This window comes from Toxotes jaculatrix, chromosome 1, assembly GCF_017976425.1.
Source record: "Toxotes jaculatrix isolate fToxJac2 chromosome 1, fToxJac2.pri, whole genome shotgun sequence".
NCBI lineage: Eukaryota > Metazoa > Chordata > Actinopteri > Toxotidae > Toxotes > Toxotes jaculatrix.
Window position 1 is genome coordinate 31510855 of NC_054394.1, and position 19075 is coordinate 31529929.

General features: G+C 46.6%; 1 protein-coding gene across 1 annotated transcript in view; it reads right to left on the reverse strand.

Moving 5' to 3' along the window:
* The window catches only part of LOC121185637 (serine/threonine-protein kinase BRSK2-like), a 77652-nt gene that overhangs the window by 16175 nt on the left and 42402 nt on the right, over nucleotides 1-19075 (reverse strand). The window contains exons 2-8 of the mRNA XM_041043953.1: nucleotides 17147-17241; nucleotides 7792-7877; nucleotides 6489-6629; nucleotides 5243-5359; nucleotides 2749-2782; nucleotides 2243-2311; nucleotides 896-1042 (exon numbers count right to left, since the gene is read on the reverse strand). Of these exons, the coding sequence (XP_040899887.1) occupies nucleotides 896-1042; nucleotides 2243-2311; nucleotides 2749-2782; nucleotides 5243-5359; nucleotides 6489-6629; nucleotides 7792-7877; nucleotides 17147-17241 (689 nt within the window). The remainder of the gene's footprint in view (nucleotides 1-895; nucleotides 1043-2242; nucleotides 2312-2748; nucleotides 2783-5242; nucleotides 5360-6488; nucleotides 6630-7791; nucleotides 7878-17146; nucleotides 17242-19075) is intronic.

The window sequence follows — 19075 nt, forward strand, 5'->3', positions numbered from 1 at the left end:
GAGGAACCTGCACCTATGAGGCGACGCACGGGGACGAAAAATCCCACATTACCGGAGCTGGTGTCACCTCAAACCTATGATCACATTGCGTGGATGGGACTGTTCCAGATGTCGCGTTCTTCAGTTCCGTAGTTTACAACAGAAAATATGTGAATGTTTAATGGTAAGAAAAAAAAAAAAGCAGGTGATTCTTCTATAAAAAGTCAGACGTGTTAATGTTCATTTATTCACAGTGTTAGATCGGAGAGTGATACAGCTGGGAAAACAAGATAACAAGCTTTTTCCATTAATGAGACCCTGAACAGGGGCAGCACAGCGGTTTCATCTCGAGCTTCTAACCGGGTTCTTTCTCTGCATTTGCATTTTCCTCCTGTGTTTTCTCTGCTGGTCTGGTTTCAGTTTCCTCCCACAGTCCCAGAGACACACAGGTCAGGTGAACTGACTCTAAAAATTGCTTGTGGTGTGAATGCGAGTGTGTGAAAATATCTTTGTGTTAATAAAAAAAGAGGCTGTGTGGATGTGGGTATGATGTTAGATCTGTGAAAAGACTGTGATTATGAATCAGGAAGTCCAGGCTGAAGTGCCAAAAAAAGAAAAGCTGCTTTGAGTTTAAATAACTGCAGACAAAACATCAGTGAGAGCATTATCTCATCCACCCTCCGTCATTTTGGGATGTTTCTATTCTAAGCCAAAACAAACCTTTGGCTGGAGATGAAAAGATTTTACGCAGAGCTCAGTAGCTGCAGAGCCAATCACAGTGCGGCTCTGCTAAATTCAGCCCCAGACTGTGGACATACAACGCAAACATGGGTCTCCTGATGGACGAGTGCAGCCCTCTCCTGTCCTGCAGCCAGGCCGGGTGCTGAGCCTGGGCGGGGTCTGTGCGGGAGCTTACCGTGAGCCTCTTGCTGGCGTCCACTTCAATCATGCCGCGCAGAAGGTTCTGACAGTCTGGAGGGATGAAGTGAGGCATGTGGAAAACTCCCAGCTTCACCTTCTCCAAAAGGTTCCTCAGGTTGTCGTCATCAAAAGGCAGAGCGCCCTGGAGAAGCAGCCCGAGAGGAAACATCACGAAAACACAGACACACAATAAACTGACACTTTATTCAACATCTGCTTTTCCAGTTTCACAGGCTGCACAGGTCTTCCCAGTAAACTCCCAGTATACACGGCTGTCTCATTTCCCACAGCGTCCAACATGATCCCAGAAATAATTTGGCTTGTTTTTTTGTGGTGCTAAAGGAAAGTTCACAGAGCTCACAGGGCAAACATCTAAACTGTACGACACTGCACTGGCATCCTTCGCCTGGAGGAGGAGGAGGACCAGAGCAGAGCCAGCTCTGAGCGCGCTCAGTGACGTGACGACGGAGCCAGATGGCCACGGACGCTGCGCGGGTAATCAAAACAACACGAGTGGAGAGATTTATCTTCACATGATGACTGTGTTGTGTGCTCTGTCTTAATCAACAGAAGAACACAAACAAACAGTTATCTACTCCGACTCACTTGTCACTGTCGCATTACAGAGCTGCTGGTATGAAAAGCCTTTGTGGTGTGACGTGCATCTGAATGACACAGGTCTTATGTCTCATTCATAAACTGCAAAACGCTCATTCATATATTTTACAGAACTACATGTCTCAGAAGAGACGTCCCCCTGACTTCAGACGTCCCCCTGACTTCAGACTCTCTCTGTTTGTATGTAGTGGTCTGGTATTGTCTTACATGTATGGTCTGAGGATGTGACAGCCTTGGCGAGGAGGAAGCTAGGCTAACATGTAAACATGTATGTTTTAGCATGTATTAGCATGTTAGCATACTTGCATGCTAGTTTTAATCTAACTAGTTTCAGAGACGTTCTGTTCTGCGACCTCTCACACGTTTCCCTCGTTCCCACACCAACAGAAACAGCACATTAAAAGGTTCCATGTGCACATCGTACCTGTTGTCAGGTAATTTATTTCACTGACCTTTCTCTTCACCTTGGATATTCTGCTGGGACTCACTGCTTCACAAATAAAGAGTTCACTCAGCATAAATATTTGGCTCAGGAACAAATTAAATCAGCTTTTCCTCTTTTTGTTTTTCCCCTGCAACGCTGCACCAAACCAGAGTTTAGGATCAACCTGGATCTAATGTCCCACGTTAAAACGTGACTCCACTTACTCACAAACACAAAATCACAAAATTGCCCAAATCAACTGAAATGATGTCGTGCTGTTATGGAGCAGCCGTCACTCACCACTAAAAGTGCAAACAGGATGACTCCACAGCTCCAGGCATCTGCTTTCCTCCCATCATACTTCTCCCCCTGGTACAGACGGACAGAGATGAGACTCACGTTAGAAACACAACATTCATTCACAGGCTGTTTCCCTGTAAATCACGGTGACTGCTCTGAGCTTTGGCCCCTTCCTGAACGTGGATATTCCTGCAGTAAAACATCAGTGTGTGATACTGACTGCTCTGCAGGAGGAAGAGTTTTTCTGGTGCATCCAGCCTGATCGTCTCCTGTACGTCTCAGAGAGTCTGTGGACCACAGGGACTTCCACTGTCAGGGTGCTGCTGAACTGTCCCCACAATATTTTTAATAGTTTCAGAAGATCCTGTCATTTTAACTCCTCATCGGGGGGGGGGGGGGAGCGGAGCGAGCAGAGTGAAAGCAGCGAGGACAGAGCAGTGATGTAAGAGCTGCCATTACTGTATGAAAGACAGAGACACAGAGGACGAGCAGGACAGAGCACTTACCCTGATGACCTCTGGGCAGGCGTAGTGTGGAGATCTGAAAAAGGAGCAAAGACGACGTTATGATGGAAAGGACTCGCACAGGAAACAAAGCATCACATACACACTACACTACACTACACACTCTGAGGGAACACAGCCAGAAGCCACAACCAGCACACTGAGGAAGAAGAGAGCAGGTGAAGCACAACCTGACGTAACGCTCTCTGAAGAAACCAGAACCAGCGAAGACCTTTACGGCCTGATGTGGTTCATTATGCTGTCGTTCGCTAAGTAATGTTACATAACATCCAAACTCCTGTGACGACGGCTCATCCTGCTGGGTAACAACATGACGGCATCCAGCACCGTCACCACAATGTGACACGGAAGAAGCAGCTCAGTGACTGAAGGAGTTTTCACTCGAGTATAAATGTAGCAGCAAACTTTACGTTTTCAGATGCAACGTATTTTTCTTACTGTTCAAAGAGGCTGGAGATTGACTGTAGCTCCGTACTGTGAGAACCATGTTCAGTATTTTCATTTAATGTTCATTTATTCACGTATTTCAACATTTCAGAGGAAACAAACGTACATTTTACATCTAAGTTATCTTACAAAACATGATCCATTGATACAGATCTAACAACTCAACAGTATGTGAAACTGTTTAACTATCTCATGCTCCAATAGCTGTAATATGAAGATGATGTAGAGTGAAAACACAGAACTTTAGGTTTGAAAATCAGGAAAAAGCCAAAGAAACAAAGATTATGAAGCTGATAAAAGATGCAGTGATGTTGTTTGTATGAGACTTTGCAGGAAGCTGCTCCAGAGTCAAAGAGCATCGACAGTGTGAGCAGAGTCGCCTTTAGTTTTCAGCTGTGGAACGTCTTCACGTGTGCAGGGGCCTGACTGTGCAGCCTCGTAGGTTTGAAACAACTCTAAATGTGAACATGAGCTAATGGAAAGAAGCTGAAACTGGAGTAAAAAAAAAAAAAACTGAAGTAAACTGAAGTAATGAAGGAGGAAAGGAGGAAAGGAGGAAAGGAGGAAAGGAGGCCTGCTGTTAAAGTGAAATCAGCGACTGAAGCTACCGACACAAAGTCAACAAATCCATTCACAGCTTCATAATGGAATCATCACACTCAGCAGAGATAAGACTCGTGTGTGTTTCTCTGTGTGGATTAATCAGAACAAATGGAGCAGAGAGCACGGCCTCCTCTAACAGCTTTCCATCCCAACTCTGCTCCACACGAGCGCAGATCCCAGAGTAAACACACACTCCATCACTGCCAACGGCACACTTAACTACGCTCATGTATGAAACCAGCTGATCTGAACCACACACACACACACACACACACACACACACACACACACACACACACACACACACACACACACACACACACACACACACACACACACACACAGTCGTATCAAAATACATTAACTGCAATCTAATTACACCAGAGCAAATTTTCATCCTTCCCGCTTCAGGCGATTTGTCCACAGTCGTCGCTGAGTGGCGTTTAATAAATCCCATTAACGTCGTATGAAGAGGAGGCGTCAGTGGTTCTTCATTAGAAACTGTCCACATCACTGAGCAGTGGAAGGAGGAACCTGACAGATCCTAACATGGACACGGCTCCGTCCTGTGAACCGTGTCAGCACCAACCCTGAGACCGATCAGTCTGTGTCTGTGCACGTACGGTCACTAACTGACAAACCTCACGCCGCTCCTCAGAGTCACGCCTCGGTCAAATCCAAACACACACACTGCAAAAGCAAAGTCATCGGTTTTCTCCAGATGTGTTTCTGAGTGCAGAACCAACGACGATGACAGATGTTGCACAGGTGTTCTGATAAAACCCGTCTGTGACCTGACGTGAGGAATCAGCTGTAACGCTGAAGGTTCCAGTCGAGCTTCTCAGCAGCAGCATCAGAACATTTACACGGAAACGACAGAGCGAACACAGGCGTGACCCTGACGTGTCCCCCTGAGGAGGCCGGAGCACTAACGAGTGACTGTAGGCAGCCGGGCTTTAGTGGTTCCACATGACTGACTCCATCAAACACTGGCTGGCCTGCGGGGAGGTGTGGTGAGCGTGACACACTGGACCAGCCTGAGTCCCGCACAGCTCTCTAAAGCCTGTGGAACAAACAGCTGGGACCTTTTTACAGAGGTCTCCTGTCTCCAGAGACACAGCGTCTTTACACAACTGTCTGAATCAACGAGACACACAGCTCACTGCCGCTAATCTCAGGTGTGTTGCTCTAAACCTCCAACAAGTAAAACACAGAATTCTCTCTGTTTCTCAGTCATGTGTGAAAACAGGACAGAGACAGGAACTCAGGGTGTCAGCTGTGATGTGAAGAGTCAACAAAGACGAGACGAATATTCATTTAAAAAAAAATAAAATAAAATATTGAAATAAAGGACACGGGATGAGCACAAACAGTACATCACTCTGTTACTCTGCTGGTATTTAAAGCTCAAAGTTTCAGAACTCACCCACAGCTGGTCTCCAGCAGACTGTCCCCGACCTGCAGAGACGCCATGCCAAAGTCTGCTATCCTGATGTTGTTCTTCTCGTCTAACAACAAGTTCTCGGGCTTCAAATCTCTGTGGCTGGAGGACGACAGGACAGGGAACAGAGGACAGAGACTGAGATGTTGACCTGAACTGAGAGAACATACAGGGCTGCAGGTGGGTTCTGGATCAGATCGTTTGGTACCATCCTTCCCTCTCTGCCTGCTGCTGGTTTGTTTCAGCCTTCACCTGAAAAGCTCGGCTTTCATTTCTAAACTCTCCCATGTTTGTCACTCACTCTGTCAGTTACTTTATACACGCCGGGGTCATGGGGGGTTTCACAGGCCAGTTTGGGCCCGTGAAGACCTCCACCTAAACCCAAAGCCTCACTTGTCAGTGAAGCTTCTCAGTCATCCAGGCCATCAATCCTGGTTCCTCCAGAAAAACACAGCCAGGATAAATCTGGTCCTTCAAAGCCAAACACTTGACGTCTAATGCTGAGAGTCACAGGCAGAAGTTCTTTGATGTGCAATTGCTCTTAGATACACAGCGTCGCAGCCACGCATCAAGGAACCGAAGGTGCAGAGAGAGATGAAAAGAGATCAAGAGGAGCTGGAGCCTCTAAAGTCGCCCCCGGCTGCAGCTGATGAGGGAAGAGGCTGAAGAGGAGGAACGAGGGAGGAAACCTGTTGTTCCATCATCACAACAGAACACTTCAGCTTTCAGGAACTGGATTTCACACTGAACTGTTAGAACAGAAAACTTAAGGAACAGTTGGATCAGTTATACTGTAGTGTGTTTATTTTACTCTGTGGAGGACTGTTACTAAGCATTATGCAAACTACTGTTAGTGTCTGCTACTGTTTATTTACTCAGATATCAGATGTAAACGAGCCAAACGTGGCTCTAAATAAAATCTGATGCCGCGCTGACTGAATGCGTGTTGTACACGTGTAGATAACAAAGTCTTTCACCTCCACCGTCGTCCTGTCAGTCTGTTTGTGTTAATTAGCTTCTGTCCATTAACTCTGTGTGCTCTCTGCTGGCTGAGGAGACGACACTGCAGGTTTGCACCGACCCGGCTGAGGGAGGGAGGCACAGCCTGATGCTGATCTCTCTTCCTTTACTTATTAAACAATAGAAACACGGGGCTTTCTGCTGTGTACCAGCATCTGTCTGATGCACTGACGTCGGCTGCATGAGGGACAGTGATGGCAGAGTAACAAACCATATGGAGTGGCTGTGGCAGAAGTCCAGGGCTGAGATGATCTGTCTGAAGAACTTTCTGGCCTCTTTAGGTGTTAACCGGCCCTTCTTCACCAGGTAATCGAAAAGCTCCCCCCCGGACACATGTTCTAGCACCAGGTACCTGCATGAGAAGAGAGTGGGAACAGAAAATCTAATTAGAGATGAACTGGAATGAGGTTTTTCACGGGAATTTAAAAAACTCACAGCTACAGTTTAAGAGCTGCAGGTTACAGGTTGAGTAAATTATCCAACCCTGTCTAAAATCAGTGCTGGGACCATAATTAAAGAATTATTTCAGTATATAGGAAATATATCAGAGTATTAAGTGAATCAGTTCCTGAAAAAGATTTTTTTCAGATTTAATCTCATTACATTCAAAATCAGTCACAGAAAAAGCTGCAGCCACATGATGCAGGAAGAAAAGTAAAACGTAAGAAGAAGTTATCACTCCGTTAAAAGTACCAGGACCTAAAAGTAACGTCCACAGAGATGAAATAACTGAGCCGTAAACTGCAGAGTATTTGTCTGCGACGTGTTGAAGTTGCCACAGTACATCGACGCGTGAATGTAAATCCCTGAGAAAATCCTCGGCCCGTGTTGGTTTGTGTGCCTGTGGTTTAACATGTTTTATCTCTGTCCTCCGTTCATTTATCCGGGAGACATCCTGATCCTCGCTGTGCGTGAAGAGCCGGCTCCTCCTGCCGCTCGTCTCCTCCGCCGCCTGATTTATTAGCAGATTAAGGGATCTGCTCAAGCGTTTGCCTGTCAGAGCTGTTTAAATTAGAAACATGTTCGCGTGTGAAATTTTTTCACGGAAAACGGTTTGCATCCATGATGACCGTCCGTCCCCGTCCCCGCATCATTAAGAAAACAAATTCCTGCTCCATCTGACGGCGGCGCCTTTATCAATTATTGAACAGAGTATTAAGCCGTGCCACAGGAGCACCACCGCCACACACAGCAGATTAATGTACACAATAAAACAGGGATACACACTGAAGCTGCACGGTCGCAGGGGCAGGTTAACGTGAGAGGCTCTGACTGCTGCATGCTGGGAAACTGCTCGGGGAAATGTCGGCTCGTCCTGCTGCCACTCTGACACGATGACAGGGAAAACTTTTCTCTCTTCTCAAAGACAATGATTTATTAACGGAAACAGCTCCAGCCTTCAGCCTGTGGGTGTTTCTCTGAATCGAGGGTCTATGGACAGGAGGTGCTGTGTGAGGTGTCACCACCGCTGTAACACAAGAAAAGGAAAAAAGCATTCGGGCAAATGTACTTACAGGTATTTCTTGTTTTCGTAGACGTCGTGCAGCTTTAACACGTGGGGATGCTCTATGAGTTTGAGAATAGCTATCTCCCGCTCCACCTGCAGACACACAGGAGGGAGAAAAAACAGTTACACAAGGACAATAACGGATCATCCTCATCTACAGCGAACACGGAAACACAGCACAGACACGTTTATACCGTCCTCAGACCGACAACTGGGAGACTGTCACTACAATCCTGTTTTACTGAGCTCCAACCAGAACCTGCAGCCGGGACGACTGATTACACAGCCGGGACCCCACACACACACAGACACACAGACACACAGACACACAGACACACAGACACAGACACACACAGACACACAGACACACACAGACACACACAGACACACACACACAGACACACACACACACACACACACACACACACACACACACACACACACACACACACACACACACACACACACACACACACACACATCATGCTTGGAAAACCACACAAGTGAATGTGAAAAAAAAATTGAACAGAAAAACACAAAAAAATAAATTTTAAATTAGTTAAACAACAAACTGTAATAAGTTCGAATTTACAGTCGCAGCATTGAAATGCTGCTTTTACTTTAAAGCATTTGTAAATATTACAGGTAAAAAGAATTTATTACTCTGCTCAGACTCAAACTGCTTAATGAGCTGATCTTTACTTCCTGCTTTTATTTGATGAAACTCACAGTTCATCTTTGTACTCAGGTTATATGTTGACTGTTTTTCTATACTGGGATTTAACATCTAAGATTAAAACAGGAAAGAATCTTCTGCTGTACTGGATGGTACAATTTAAACACGTCACCAGGATTAAACAGCAGAAGCTGCTCAAAGCCTCATGCCTGTGTTAAAATGAAGAGGTGTTTAAACTTAATGAGCAGCAGCAGACATTTATCTCTCTTAGAATATGGACATAAAAGCTCAGAATCATGTTTCAGGTTTTCAGGACCGTCGTCCGCAGTGAGATTTTCTCTGTGAGCAGCAGACCAGGTACCGTCACCTGTCCTGGGCTCTGACAGCAGTCTGAGAGCAGCAGCCAATCACAGGCCTCACTTCACCACTCACACAACGGTACACCCACCCCTCATCATCATCATCTCCATCTTCATCGTCATCGGATTTTTGATTTGTCAGGTTATGCTGAGATATTTTTCTCTCACCTGAGCATCGTACTGCACAATGAACGGATCCAAAGGCTGAACCCTCATTTATCTCTGTGCAATCGTACACATGCATCACAGGAGGAGACACAGGAGCATCTGCACACACCTCGACACAACACTGCTGCAGCACGAGTCAGGATGCTTTTTATTCAGGCCACAGAACAGTGAGGCAAAGCAGCTTTAAGGAAACAGAGAATATAAGAAAAGGAAATCGATGAGTAATGAAAATCAGCGAGAGCTGACACAGAATCAGATTCTTCGTCTGACTGATTTATTCTTCAGTCAGATATTTCCTGGTTTAAAGGTGTAATTGGATGATAAAGGAGACTGAGTTAAGATACTGACACTGAAGCAGCAGCAGATGTTTCCACCCGTTTCCACTTTACCCATATTAGTTTGCTGAAAATGCCCAGATCAGTCCAACACATGTTTCTGTGATGGATCAATGAGGGGACGTGTGTGTCGGCTCAGTGGGGATCTGTACCTCAGGTAATCTATTGATTTCAGATTCTCATCACCGATGGAACACACAAACGTTAACAGTCATCCGTCAATCACAGCTCATTTCGCCCTCACGTCTCTTTTCCAGAACTTTTCTGGACAAACGGGTCCAGAGTCAGAGTCGTCCTCTGGCGTCCCCCGTCCAGGGGCAGTGTGACAGATCTGAGAGACCAGACGAGGGACAGAAGACACCAGAAAATAAATTTCTTTTCCATCAAAGCTGCCAGTCTTCAAAGGTCTGTCGCGGCGGCTGGCGGGTGATAAATAATAAAAGAATTTGCTTTAATCTTTGGTCCAGTGGTTTCCCAGACCAAACTGTCACATCCTGCAGCTGTGAACGCACCACAGAATTCTAATATCAGCAGCTCACAAAAGATCTTTCCAGGCTTCACTGGATAAACTACAACCTTCACATCAGCTTTAAAGTGCTGGCCGATATATTCTATACAGAACAAACTCGGTACCTTCGTCAGCTTCAACAGTTCATGAGACGATATGAGAAAAACACGCAAAACCACCAGACTGTTTGAATCCATGGAAACAACAACATCAGTTTGTTCTTTGTTAACTTCAAACTGATTTTCATTCAAATCTGTTCACGGGTTTTTGAGATGTCGTGATAACAAACAGACAAACTTCAGTGAGAACAGAGAGGAAGGAAAAAAAAATGGATTCCAGCTCGGAGGAAACTCCACTCCTCTGTTCCAGCCTGACGTCCGGACCAGTTTTACAAATCAAATGTTTTCCACAGGTTTCTCTAAATCAGTTCCAGATCCGACCTGATCCGCTCACCTGAGACCTGAGACCTGAAACAGGAAACAGGAAACACTGCTGGTGCATGAGGTCCAGGTGAACGTCTGACACTCCCAAAGGCTGCGCTGAATAAATACATTACAATAATAACTCAGTAAAAAAACAACGCAGAGCTGCTCTGTGTGCAGATATTAAGCGTCCATTATGGTTCACCTCATCGGCTCAGACATCTCTAGTCTCACTCTGGATTCCCGGGTGTCACACGGAGCCATATCTGAGCTGGATCAGGTGCGGTGCGGCGGCCCCATCCTCCCCTTATCACATCTAATTACCTTCATTTTCCATCTCCTCACACGACCACGTACACACAGCGTAGCATGGCAGAGGCTAATTAAACACGTGTACAAGGTAAACAGACATTCAGCCGCCTGCCCTCCCTGTGTGAGCAGCGAAGCCCACATCTATTAAGCTCGATTACGACCCATTTGGTTTTATAATGTGTACTGATAAAGTGTGTGGGTATGGAGAGGAGACACACGGAGACACACAGAGACACACACAGTTAGTGTCCGTCCATGCAAAGAGCCAGAGTACAGAACAATCTGCTCACTGTGAGATTTCTGGCGACGACTGGAAATGTCAGACTTCACAGGTGGTTTGGAATCAATGGAGTCGGGGTCAGGTGAAGTGCTGAGTCTGGCCAAGTGTGATCTGTCCGGATTTTTTTCCACTTCACCTTTAAATTTCTGACACGTAAAACAGCGACAAGTCCGAGCCGAGTGTGAAATCAGACAGCTGGGGAGGACTGACGGTGACCTGTGACAGAGCAGCCGCCGTATGGACGGTGACTCAGGCCCCTCAGCACCACACGGCTTCGCTCGCAGTGAGTCAGCTCCGTGACGACCGACACACTGACTGACCGACTCCTTCACTGAGAAACACACAGTGTCACAACTACAGCATGTAGAAGCCAAAGCCACTGAAGGGTGTAGTGAACAGTGATTTCAGACACATCGTCACGCGGCTCGCTGCCAGCATCAACACGCTGTGATCAGCCTATGTAAAGGGCAAACCGTGGCAGTGACACACGGTGCTTCAGCCACGTTTTAATGATGGCTGGTGAAAAACATCGGTGTCTGGAACAGGACGTTAGGCTGCAGTGGACTCACAGACAGAAACCTGTCTGAGAAGGTAACACACCGAGTCTGTGGACGGACCGAGGACTGGTCGAAACAGACTTTTACTTTTGAATCTTTGCCCAGATCCATCCTGGGCTTTGAGTCTTCTTATCAAAAAAAGAGAAAACGCCTTTCTACAGCTGACAGCTGTTAATCGTTTGATTCAGCTGGGAGAGTTTCAGGCTGATCCGAGCTGCGGCGTGACTCCAGCTATGACTCACCTAACACTGTCTACCAGAAAAAACGAAGGTGACTTTCACTTCTGGAAGCAGGAAAGCCCAGATATCCCCTCCCACTCCTCCGCTCTATTGGCCCAGAGTCAGAAGGTATAAAAAGTTTTTACTGAGGAACAAACGCACTCCTGCTGGGGTGACCCTGTCGCACTCACATCCTGCTGATAGCACTGTTCCTCCAGCCCACTGAGGGGCTCAGAGCTCCTGACTCATGGCAACACCGTCCTTCAGTCAACGCCTCCGTGCGTGACAGCTCCTGTTAATGAATTATGAGGATTGACTCAAGTAACAGCACGCTGCTTCAAAATCCCTATTTAATTGAAACACGATACAGAGCCGAGGGGCACGAGGGGTGATAAACTGAAACATCTTCGCAGTAATCAAACCGCCATCTGTTGCTATGACGTCTGGGTGATTCTGGGGGGGGGGGGGGGGGGGCTAAGAGGAGAGTCCGCCCGTTCTGGTCTCCAATCACAGTCAGACAGCGGCGGTGCAATCAAACTGATGTCGACCGCTTCGTGTGATTTAGCAGAGGAGAGAGAACATCCAGGCATTTTATGAAGCAACACAAATCCATTCAGAGCAGTGACAGGAAGAGCAGGCCTCTGACAGACTGAAGGAGACGGAGGAGGACGAAAGGAAAGGAAGGGAAGGAGTGGACAGGAAAAGAGAAGAGAAAAGGAAGGAAGGAAGGAGACACAGAAAGGAACTTCAGCAGAATGGAAAAAAAGGAAAGGAAATAAGAGGAAACGAAAGGAAAGGAGATGAAAGGGAAAGAGATGGAAGGAAATGAAAGAAAGAACATAGGAGAGAAAGAAGGGAAAGGAGAATAAAGGAGAGGAAAGGGAAGAGAATGGAAATTAGTTGGCAAGTAAAAACAGTTAAAGAGGAGAGGAGACAGGAAGGGAAGAGAGGTTAAAGAAAGGAGCTGAAAGGAAAGAAGGAAAGAAAAGAGAAGATGGAAAGTGAGGAAAGGAAGTCAGGAGACGTCTGCATCACATCAGCTCAGCCTATCAGCAGGGAGCGTCTCCTCGTCCCGTCCTGCAGCTAGTGCTGCTGGGTAACTACCAGGCGGCGTGCCATTCCCATACATACGTCTGGTGACGAGTGAGACGGAGCCAGCCGCCTCCTCAGAGTGCGACTGCATCAGACTGAAGACATTAACAGCAGTCGTACGGGGGGGCGGGGTGGAGGCGGGGGGTCTGCCTGATGTGACAAAGAGCACATTAAGGTCAGCGTTGAATCATGGGAAAAGGGCAGATGCTCTCTTCTGCGGTGGATTGCAATCAGTATCCTTTCACTCATCTGTCGTCCACTCTATCACAGCGCTGTCGCTCAAAAGGACGGCGGCAGCAGAGACGTCCGAAACGCCGCGAGGCCACAGAAACGCTCCTCCGTTACTTTAAAGGAACGAATCAGGTGGACGCGTTACAACTCAGCAAAACTAAAAAACAAATCAGGATCACGTGCTGCTTCCATCATCATCAGCTCTGACCTCTGACCTCTCAGACATGAACACTCATCATCCCCTGTATCCACGCTTAAATGCAAATTAATATATATGAAACAGCTTTTTAAAAAAAGGGTAACTGAACATGGATCAGAGATGAAGCTGCTCCTCAAACCACAAGTGATTTCTCCATCATCACCATCCAACACACTGACACACACACACACACACACACACACACACACACACACACACACACACACACACACACACACAGGACAGAATCAACACAGTTAAGTCAGTATTGACACCATTAACACAACCAGCCATTCGTTGAGGAGATGAAATGAGTCCGGTCAGGCATGAGAGGGTTGTGTTCGACCTCTGAAGAGCTCAGACACACAATCGGCTACACTTCAACTGGAAGAAGAGATTTAATCTCACACACACACACACACACACACACACACACTGACATAGGCCTGTGTATAAAAGGATTTCTTCATTTCTGTTTCTACATGCGGTTACAGGGAAACTTGTTTCTGTCTTCAGGAGCATCTTAAACCTCCAATAATCAATCCATACCTTCTGTGTCACCGTGTCTCATACACAGCTGGTTTCCTCTTTTAGCTCAGAGGTTCTGGTTTCACTGGATGCTTCAGTCTCAGCAGCAACAAAATCTATTATTTTTCTGCTTTTTTTGCAACTTTATGCGAAGCTTAAATCAGCATTTTATGTCTGAAAGCAAACATAAAATGTCTCTATTATAATTCATTCATTCCTTCAATCTATAATTATTGTTTTGACAAATGATAAATTCATAATAAATATAAATGAATGAATTCGTCTTGAGTCACACACTGATTCAGACCGTTTTGTTCAAATAAAATGAAATGTGTGCTCGTACTCTAGCTCCTTCTCCCCCGATCACGAGTCTCTGACTGAGCTGTAGCTCTCCTCCGTCTGTTAGCCTGCTCTGCTGCTCATGCTAGCAGCTCCGACGCTCCGCCTGCGTTTTGCCTAATGAGACTCTCCATCAGCAGCAGCGAGACTCTGCTGTAAATGCCAGGTTTGACATCTGGGTGCCAGGCGGGGTGAAGCTGCCGCCCATGTAAGGTGCTGATCTCTGAAGAAGAGCTGTAAATGTCAGGCTGCTCATCTCACCAGGAATCACACACACACACACACACACACACACACACACACACACACACACACACACACATGGATACAGAAAGCTTGCAGAGACAAACACAAAGCTGGACACGTAATCGCATGTTTGTATGATAATGTTCACATTAACACGTCATGTGTCACGTGTTCACATTAACACATGACAAAGGCAGAGACCGTCGGCAGGAAGCAGCAGCACAGGAAGCTGCAGGATTTCCAGCCGAGCTCAGAGCATCGCTCTGTAAGGACAGCGATGTCCGTCTGATCGTCCATTTGTCCACTCTGCTGAAATATTCATGGTGCTCAGAGGATGAACCCTAAACGACCACCTGACCAGCAGGTTGACATTACTGTGTAATGGTGCTTTCTGATTGGTCAGTGATTGTTACAGCTACTTTGCGAAGGCCTGGGAAACATGGTTGGTGAGGTGGTACGAGACCGGTCTCCTGTGTCAGAACTATAACGACGCTAAACTCAAGAGTCACAAATCCCTTTTTTCTTCATCAGGTAAACGTAGACAGGTTTTTAGCATCTGAAGACAGTGCAGCCTTCATTTCAAACCAAACAGCGTGAGCGTTCAGTTCAGGCAGCGGACAAACTGTGAGGCCTGGACGTAAACCGTATCAGACGTGGATAAAAATCTAAAAAGAAAACAAAATGTATTTATATGGAAATGATTTGGGTTATTTCTTTAAGAGGTTCCATGTGTAACAATGAACAAGGGAAATGTAAATGTGTCTTGTACTGTGAACAGAGGACACATTCATATGCAAAACCCCGGCAGAATACACCCAAAGCTTCACGAAGCTTCAGATAAAAGAGGCGACAAAAGAACAGAGAGAGAGAAACAAAAGAAAGTGAACCTGCAGTTCTCTGAAAATGTCAAACAAAACGGGACCAAACAGGGTCTCTTCAAAATGCCAACTGAAGCAGGAGGAGCAGAGCGGAGGTGAACATCATGTTTTAAACATACGACTCCGTCAAACGCCGCCTTCTTCTTTTCTTATTTATTTGTATATGTTTTTAGGTGGTCGGCGAGACTTCGCTGTGCGAGAACACAATGGCCATAACTCAAGCCAATAGCTGCCTGTTGCCATGACAACAGGGCCCTAGCATCTTCTAAAATAAGACCGAGGCGGGAAAGATTAGAGGAAGCTGCCGGGGCAACCCCCCGCCCCCCCCACCCCCCCCCCCCCCCCCCCACCACCACGCCCCCACCCCCACAGACAGGCAGAGGAGGGAACGGCTGGCATCGCACACAACACTGTCAGCAGATGGAGAGAAGCAGAGCTCTGATAGGAGAGCAGCAAAAATGGTTTCAGCTGAGAGGAACACGAGCATCTGCCGCCTTCATCTCCTCTACTCACATGTAATCAGAAGCTCGGCGAGCTGATCGGTGATTATCTGATGGAAGGTGAGAAACGTGGGAGAAACCCACCGACATCGTCTCATGTTTAAGTTCTCGTGACAGCGTTCATGAGACGTTAGTGCGCACACACACACACACACACACACACACACACACACTTTATCCTTTGTGAATCTCTTGTTGCTAAATAAACCAGTTGTGATGAGTCTGTCTCGTCAAAAATATCTTTACATGACAGTAAACCAGGCACAGCTAATTATACACTTAGAAATGTTCTGACAGTGTCCTCAGTCTGTGTGTGTGTGAGAGACAGAGAGAGAGTATAATAGGAGAAAGCTGTAATGGAAGCTGTCACATCAGACTCAGAGACTCAGGACACCTTCTCCATGTCTGTGAAACGAGGCGTCTGTGACTGAGATCAGGCAGATCCTCCACGTGTCGCTTTGCTTTGTCGTGTCCAACATTAGAACCACAAACTAAATTCCAGTCACCTCCACTGTCACAGGTCGTCACAGAATATTCAGAGACAGACGACATACGTCCCCCTACAGGTGTGTGAGGAAACAGGTTTTACAGTTATAATTTGGATGAACTGATCCTTTAATATCTTCCAGATCTCAGCTCAGAGATGCGTGTCTCTCACACTCTGCTCCACACCGACCGGCTGAACATGAGTCAACCTCACTGCCGCGTACATGTGACTCATCCCGCCCGTTTTAGCTGCATCCAGCTGTTTGTTGGAGGCGTGGGCGGACGCTGGAGCGGTGACAGTAACAAGAGCAACAGAGACCAGGAGCCTGTCTATGCTGCAAGTCCAAACACCTGCTCTGTGCTGACCCGGGATCAGCTGTGTTCAACATGCAGGTGAACCAGTGACAACATGTCATGGTGGTGATTCTGAAGGACGGAAAGATCTGGAAGAGATGTCTCTGATCCCTCTGAGCCACAGAGCTCCACCCTTTACACCAACCACTGAAACACTGGGCGACATGTTGCTTCATCACCGTCAAAACACACACACACACACACACACACACACACAGACACACAGACACACACAGACACACACTGTATTTTACACACGCCATCCTGCCGCCACAAACACTCACTACAGCACTAAATGTGATTAATCCGCTGCTGAAAATAGTCCCTAACAAAAACACTATTTTCTTCTGTTTGAAAAATGTTTGTGAAAAACCTTTTTTAAAACTGAAAATATTTCTGAAAGACATGGGCAGTGAGGGGAAGTCAGATTCTAAACTCACACACTGTGGTTTTTAGTCTTTTCATGAGATTTGTTTACAATAATAAAAACCTCCAAACTAATCCTTTAAGAACTTTATATTTGAAGAACCTTCATGAAATGACCTCATTTCAGGAGCTTTATCCCTGAATTAAAAACAAAAACACAAGAACAACAGCATCAGATCGGAACGCCTCTCAGACACCTGAAGCACCTGCAGGCGGCACAGGAATGTATGGACAGGTAACTGTCTTACCTTCATGAGAACAGACTCGCTGAGCTTTTCTCTGTTGACAATCTTTATGGCGACTTTCTGACATGTGACACAGTGGACGCCCAGCTTCACGAGACCTGAAACACATCAGTTCAATCTGTTAAAATTAAATTCATGTGGAGACATTTCTTCAGTTTGTCTGATCCAAGCTGAGGAAGCAGGACATAACAGGACGGAGGAGTGAAGAGACAGGTTACCCATCATCCTCTGGGACACTGGTTAGAGCACAACATTCATCACAAAATATACAAACACAAATATAAAAGAATCAATGAAAATACTTTAAAATACCAGGATGGACGATGTGTGATCAGTGTGATCGGCGTGTGATCGGCGTGTGATCGGCGTGTGATCGGTGATGACTGTCTGCACACACACATGTACCTGTAACTCTCACTGCTATTCTCAGCTGTGTGTTGTTTGTCACTTTACACAACATAAAATAAAACCAGCTCCCGACCCTCGTTCTCAGTGTGTACTTCTGAGAGCTCGCCTGACGTGGCTGTAACAGAAATGTCAACACTCTATAGCTTTACCTTATTACAGCCACAATGGCTCCATCCATCTCTATCAAAGCTCTGACACCAGGGAGTACAGCTGACTTTGTACTGAAGGTCTGCAGACGGCACTGGAAATGCCACAGCGCATATGCAGCTCTTCATTACCTGAAGCTGCATCTACATTTCACAGGAGATGAGCGTCTCACTCTTCGAAAGGTGATTTCCCCGCGGCGATCTCCCTCACAGAGAGACGAGCGGAGCCGCGAGCAGCGGGGGTGTGTGGGCCGGTACAGCAGCCTGGAGGCTCTTTTATGTCTCCAGTTTGAACTGAAATGGCATCTTCAGCGACATTCACCAGGCCTCATTGATCTTGTTGTCAGAGCAGCTTGAGGACGACAGCTTACCACAACACGGGGCTAAGAAAGGCCTGTGCAGGCTGCTCGGTATGCAGGTGTGTGACACACACACATCCACTCATACATGTGATGAGTGGCACTGAAGAGGCCTCCTGAAGGAACAGAAGGGAGGGATGGATGGAGAGAAGCCGGATCATCCTCCATAAATCAGGGGGAAGGAGGCTGAGCAGGAAACGGCAGAAAATTAAGGCAGCGAGTTAAAGGTATCGAGAGTTTGATGAATAGATGGGTGACGAGGATCGAACCTGAGCCGAAGCCCAGATGAATAAATGCTGATACTTCAGTATTTTGTACCAATGAGGCCTAAATGAAATCTTCACAAAGCTCAGATGATGGTAGAGTCACGTTTCCACACACTGTACCTGTGAGGAGGAGAAGGCACTGGAACATGGGAGCATGCTGACTGACAGGTGAGCTCTGAGCAGCAGTGAGTGCTGAGCTCCACAGAAACAAACCTTTCAGAAGGCAAATTAACCTGATGTGCTAAACCACTGAGTTTCATTGATTCCCCTCCCCTCAATCAGCTGGCCGCTCTCTGCTGAATCAGATCGATAATCCACAGGACTTCTGAACTCCACAGACCGGCAGCAGGGACTCGACCCCTGGTCCTCCTCGGCTCCTTCCCCCTCAAACCTCCCATGTTCTCTCTCTGTGCCTCTGAAACTGAATTACTTCCAAAGTCCCAATTAAGCTTCTTAAATGATTAACTCTACATTTACCACCAACCAAGACCACAAAAAAAGTCAGAGACAGGAAACCAATGCTGGCACACAACAGTTTTATAACACAAGACAACTTCAAATCCCAGAGAGCATTGCTGTAAGAAATGTCCAATAAGACAGCAGCAAATTCTTTAGCCCTGTAAGATCAATGTTAAACTGCTGCGTTTTGGACTGATGAAGCTGCTGTGGTGCAGTGTTTTCCAGATATTTATGTTCTTTGATTTCATGGCTGTTCATGGAGTCATCTCCCCACAAAGCTCATGGGTCCTGTAG